Source organism: Nycticebus coucang, chromosome 4 (genome assembly GCF_027406575.1).
Source record: "Nycticebus coucang isolate mNycCou1 chromosome 4, mNycCou1.pri, whole genome shotgun sequence".
NCBI lineage: Eukaryota > Metazoa > Chordata > Mammalia > Primates > Lorisidae > Nycticebus > Nycticebus coucang.
The window spans coordinates 24,186,754-24,192,753 of NC_069783.1; the positions used below are offsets into that span (position 1 = coordinate 24,186,754).

At 55.0% G+C, this 6,000-nt stretch overlaps 1 protein-coding gene across 5 annotated transcripts in view; it reads right to left on the reverse strand.

Moving 5' to 3' along the window:
• The window catches only part of KIF3C (kinesin family member 3C), a 47,848-nt gene extending 44,783 nt beyond the window's left edge, over nucleotides 1-3,065 (reverse strand). For all 5 annotated transcript variants that reach the window (XR_008379532.1, XR_008379531.1, XR_008379530.1 and 2 more), the window contains exon 1: nucleotides 696-3,065. Coding sequence is in view for 2 of the 5 variants with exons in the window: in XM_053588176.1 (XP_053444151.1) it covers nucleotides 696-2,243 (1,548 nt within the window). In the remaining 3 variants the exon portion in view is untranslated. The remainder of the gene's footprint in view (nucleotides 1-695) is intronic.
• Nucleotides 3,066-6,000: the final 2,935 nt, after the last annotated feature.

Here is a 6,000-nt window from a genome sequence, read left to right on the forward strand (position 1 = left end):
GGGAACATTTTAACAGGGAGCAGAATCCATTTAGTTCTTGCCACCTAGGAACTGAAATAGCACAAGGTCCGTGGGTTCCAGCTCAGCTCTGCCACTCTGTAGGAGGAGCCTTGGTCACATCACTTCTATAAGCCTTAGTTCCTCACCTGTGAAATGGGCCTTTAAGACCCACCACCCCGGATGGCTACTGTAAGGGTCAAATGAGACCACGTATGTGGGGCATTCTGTAAACTGAGGTGCTATTCAAATGACATTATTACATGATGTGAGCTTTGAAGATGCTGCAGAATGAGGAAGTCTCTGGGGAGGAGGCAATGCAGACGCAAAAGCCCACACTCAGGAAAGGCTTACATGCCGCCTGCCAATCCCATAGACCTGACTGGTCCTGGGGCCACCAGCAGGGACTGACAGCAGCAAGGCAGACCACCCCAACCTCACTGGCTTGAGAGACTGCCTGCTTGCCCACTGTGCTTCGTGGCTTATGTACACATTTGTATGTGTGTGTGTGTGCTTAGCAACCCAGCATCACAGTAATCTGGCTGGCTGCTCCAGGGGCACTGTTGGCAGGAGGGCAGTGTGTGGTGCCGAGGGAGCCACCCCATTTCCAGCCAGGTCACATACCCTCCAAGAAGAGCCTCCCAGTCCAAGTCCCTGCAGGGACCTCCCAAGTGCCCTGGCTCCTCTGGGGGCCTTACCTTGTATTTGGCCGCGAGCAGCTCTGTGGCCTGCTGCTCCCGCCGCAGGTCCTCCAGCATCTTCTCCTTCTCTTCCAGAAGCTTCTGCTTCTCCTCACTCACCAGGCTGCGGTCGTCCTGAATGGCTGCCTTCTCCTCCTCCAGACGCTCCTTCTGCTCCTGCAGGTAATTCTCCATGTTCTTTTCCAAGGCTGACTCCAGGATGGGCTGGGGTGGGTGGTGGTTGTTGTTGTTGTCATCCTCCTCTTCAGCCACCCAGGCCTCGATCACTGGCCCCTCAGGGTACCCCGCGGGAGCTGACACGGCCTTCTTCCTGCGGCTGCTCTTCCTCCGGGGCCGTTTCCCCAGCATCCCCCTTTTCTCCAGCTGGGCCTTCAGGCGGGCGATCTCTTCTTGGAATTCCCGCAGTAGCGTGTCCTTGGGGTCCTCATTCACTCGGGGCTTGTTCTTGATATTCTTGGCTCGGTTGGCAAAGCGCAGGGTAGAGAGGCTCTCATCGTAGCTGTTAGAAGCTGGTCCCAGGGTGGCCACCATGATGGTCTTGGCATTTCCCCCCAGCGAGTCCTGGAGCAGCCGGGTCAGCTTGGAGTCCCGGTAGGGGATGTGGGTGCTTCTGTTACCGGCCAGAGCAGCAATCACGTTGCCCAGGGCAGACAGCGAGAGGTTGATTTTGGAAGCTTCTTTAGGTCTCTCTCCACCACTGCTGCCACCACCTCCACCACCACCACCACCACCACCACCCGTGGACTGTGTGGCTGTCCCTCCAGGTGTGTTGGGGCCTGCTTTGTTCTGCCTTTCACTGCCAGCCAGGTCCACTAGGTTGAGCTTGCCCACACGGATGTGCTCCTGGCCATCAGAGCCGCGCTCGCTGCACTCCACGGTGATGACAAAGATGGCATGGGAGCGGGAGCTGACCTCGTTCATGTGGGTGCTGCCCACGGCCCGGGTCTGATTCCCCAGGTTCATCACGTGTTCGATCTCCTTGACATTCTTGGTGACGAAGGAGGAGAGGTCCTTGATGTAGACCCCTGTCTCAGGGTTCTCCTTCAGCTCTAGCCTCTTGCCAGGCTCCTTGGAGAGCAGGTCTCGAATCTCTTCCTGGTAGATCTCCAAGTAGGAGGCCCGGACTAGGTACTGCTGGTTCTGGGAGCGGGAGATGTGGGTGAAGATGTGCTCAAAGGCGTTGGGGATGACCCCGCGCAGCTCGGGCTCCACCCAGGTCCCCTGCATGGTGTAGGTCTTGCCAGTGCCCGTCTGGCCATAGGCAAACACGGTGCCATTGAAACCCTGAAGCACAGAGTCTATCAGGGGCCTCACTGTTTCATCGTACAGATCTGCCTGCTTGGAACTGGCATCATACACGGCGTCAAAGGTGAAGGTCTTGGGCAGCTCTCCCGGGGCCGCGCGGGGGTTGCGCAGGGTCACCTGGCCCAGTTTCACGTCCATGGTCAGGATCTGCTCGTGACCAGCAGCCTCCTCCTTCCTGCTGAGTGGGCGGCACCGGGCCACCACCTTCAGGGCCTCGCTGGCCTTGGTCTTACTGGCCATCTTGCTGCTCTGCCCTTGCTGTCCCCAACCCCCTCGGCAGCCGGGACGGTCCTGCTCTGCTGCTCCCTAGCTGGGGATCAGCGGGCCGGCCCAGCCCCCAGGCGCTTCTCTTCAATCTGCATGCAGCCTCCTCGGGTGGGGATGCTAGGAGGTGGCCTCGCCGCTGCTACAGTCTGGGCCTCCACCGCTGTCCGGTCCTCGCTGCACCAGCTGGAGGGGTAGGATTAGGCAGAATCCTCTGGCAGCCGCGGGAGCAGCGCCTGCCGACTGGCAGTGCCCGGAACCCGCCCCATGTCGGGGCAGAGCGAGCGCTGCCGTAAACAGCTCCGGCAACAATGAGATAAAGGAAGAGGCAAATGGGATGGGGGTGGGCGGCGGAGCTGTCTTCTCCTCCTCCTCCTCCCTCTAGGGATCCATAGCCGGTCTTGGGTGGCCGGGGGTCCCGGCCCTCCCGAGGGCAGAGGCTCACCTGGAGTCCTCCCCACTAGCTGGGGGATCATTCATCGCAGCCAGCGCGGCTGCTGCTGCCTGTGCCTCCGCCTTCCCCGCCGCCGCAGCCGCCGGAGAATGAGAGAGAAAAACAGAAGAAGATGGGGCGGAGCAGCGGCTGCGAGAGTGATGTTGCCGCCGCGCTGCGGCCCCAGCTAAGCCTCCCGGCTGGGGTGGGGCGAGGGGCGGGGCCGCGGAGCGCGAGTCAAGGGCCGGGCGCGGCCCGCGCGCTGAGGACCGGGGTGCATCGCCCGCCCGCCCCCCGCCGGCCGCTGTGGGATGACAGGCTCCGGCGCGGACCCGGTCCCGCGCCCACCGGCGGGAGGCAGCGCAGCCACCGCCCGCCTTCACCCCACCGGGCGTAAGCATGCTGGGAGTTGTAGTCCTGCCTTTGTTAACTGGGTTCTAGCAGGTCGCTAAAGCCTTCTCCAGTCCTCCAGTTCGCGAGGCCCCGCCCTCCCGGCGTGCAACCGGGTAAGTGACTGCTGAGGTTGCACCACCCACGCCTGTTCCCGCCGCAGCTATTGAGCTCGGTCTGCTTGCTCCAGCCTCTGCCTGCAGATGGGTGCACGTCACCCTTCGCCTTCAGGGTGTCGCCAAGCCTCCTGAAGCCGAACTGCCAAACGTTTCTTTCCTCTTTCTACCCTGGGTTCCTTCTGGCCTTCCAGCTGATTCTGTCAGTACCCAGGTCCATGTTGTGTGAAAGCCTCAGTCTTCTGACTTCTCAGCCTCACCTCCCCTGCTGTCCTAGAGAGAATCTGTGTTGCACACATTCATTCCTGCACTTACCCAGAGCCTGCTGAGTCCCAGGCCCTAAACCAGGAGCCGGATCCTTCTTGTCCTCAGGGAGCAGACATTCTAGAAACCATGTTTCTTCTTTTCCTTAACTGGCCTTGCTGTGTTGCTTTGCCCAGAAGCCCTGTCACCCTTCTGTACTGGATGCCTCGCTGCTTGGGTAGTTCAAGCACCTCCTCCTCCTCCATGAAGCCTTCCTGGACCAATTTTTTCCCTCCATAGCAGAAAGAGACACAGAATTTGCGCAAGAGAAAACCTCGATTCAAGTTTAAGTTTTTTTTTTTTACAGACAGAGTCTCACTGTACCGCCCTCCGGTAGAGTGCCATGACGTCACACGGCTCCCAGCAACCTCTAACTCTTGGGCTTACGCGATTCTCTTGCCTCAGCCTCCCAAGCAGCTGGAACTACAGGTGCCTGCCACAACGCCCGGCTATTTTTTTGTTGCAGTTTGGCAGGGACTGGGTTTGAACCCGCCACCCTCGGCATATGGGGCCGGCGCCCTACTCACCGAGCCACAGGCGCTGCCCTCAACCAAGGAGAAGCCCTTAATACCTACTGGTGGCCCAGCCTGGATTGCCTGACATCTCCTGCTTCCTTGAGTATCTTGGATAGATGGGGTCTGTGCTTGGTGTTCCTCTAGAACAGGCGTCCTCAAACTGCGGCCGCGGGCCACATGAAGCTGTGCGAATTGTATTTGTTCGTTTTGTTTTCTACTTCAAAATAAGGTATGTGCAGTGTGCGTAGGAATTTGTTCATAGTTTTTTTTTAAACTATAGTCCGGCCCTCCAACGTCTGAGGGACAGTGAATTGGCCCCCTGTTTAAAAAGTTTGAGGACGCCTGCTCTAGAAGGTCTTCATATATTTCCCTCTAGGATACAAATCAAGTACAATTCTCCCAGGCCAATGGTCAAGCCAGAGTCCTATCCATGGTCCACTCTGAAGAAGGGAGTTGAGTCTGTGACCTGAGCCCAAGCTGTTCTTACTCTCCATGTGAGGTCCAGATCAAGGAGGTGCAGTTATTTGAAACCTCAAGGACCTTCTTCACAAAGGCTCCAGGATAGTCTTTCCACAAAACATTTTCCAAGCATGTTATCCTCTAGGAGACCTAATGGTTTAGGTTTTCAACTCTATAATATCTATCTCCTTACCTTTTTCCCATCTCCAAGTGTCCAGGACTTGAATATCAGGTAGACTAGTGAGCACTTGCCCTCTTCTGAAGTCTCCTAGTCTTCCTCCACCCTCTCCCTGATCAAGCTCCACTGCCTGTGATTAACTTGGCTTTTGCACCAATCACTGGGTGGAGTTTTGGCTTTGTAGACTAACCTCTCTTGGCTCTGACAACCTGACTTTTGGATAGACCATTTAGTTCTTCTGTCACTTTCTTGTTGCACATGGCTTTGGTTTTTGAACACTTTCTCTACTTGGGCTAATACATCTGGGACTACACTGTTTGATAAAAGGGACCCTTACCTTGGTCTCCCACAGATGTCACTACCTGGCAAGACATTTACCCAGATCCTCTTATATAGGAGGAACATTGGAATTCCATTACTTACAGGATGTGTGACCCAGAGTAAATTATTTAACACCTCTAAATAGTTGTTTTCTCAGCGGGATAAGTGAGGATAAGAATGCTTACCTTAGGGGTGGCTCCTGTGGCTCAAAGGAGTAGGGCACTGGCCCCACATGCCAGAGGTGGTGGGTTCAAACCCAGCCCTGGCCAGAAAAAAAAAAAGAGAATGCTTACCTTCTTGTGGGGTTTGCATGAGGATTAAGTGAGATAATATATGCAAATACTCAAAAGACATAGAAGGCACTTAAGAAATATTACTTTTCCTTCCTTTTCTCCTTTGCATTGAAGGCTGTTCACATTCTATGTCTCTCTTTTCAGCAGCATCTTCAACCATTTTTCCTCCCTCTCACACATTCAAGTCTCAGCCACTTTGATTTGCTTATAAATTCCCCCAAACACACCCTCATTTTTTGTGCTCATGCTGTGCCTCTGCCTAAAATGTCCTTCTCACTTGTTGTTCCTATCTACACAGCCTCACCTCCCATTCATTCCACAGCTCAGTCTCTATGGCATCTACTCCCACCACCTGGGAAAGACCTCTCTTACCCAGGACATCAGTGAGTCCCATGGTTCCAACTTTAGAGGGTCCTTTCCAATAAGAGCATGTGACATAAGCTACTTTGCTCTTTATGAAGCTCTTGCTTCCATGGCTTCCATGACTCTACACTCTTCTGGATTACCTCCTACAGCAACTCTGAGCTTCTGGTTGCTTAAGTTCAGTCTCCTTAACCAGTTGTTCCCTTTCAGACCCAACATTAGAGTTAACAATCCTAAGCCCTCTTTTCTTCCAGTGTTGTCCTCTGGGGTCACCACAGCTCATGGCTTTAATTATTGTATATATAATTTTAAAATTTGTATCTCTCATCCATACTTCTATTCTGAGTTCTAAACCTATACAC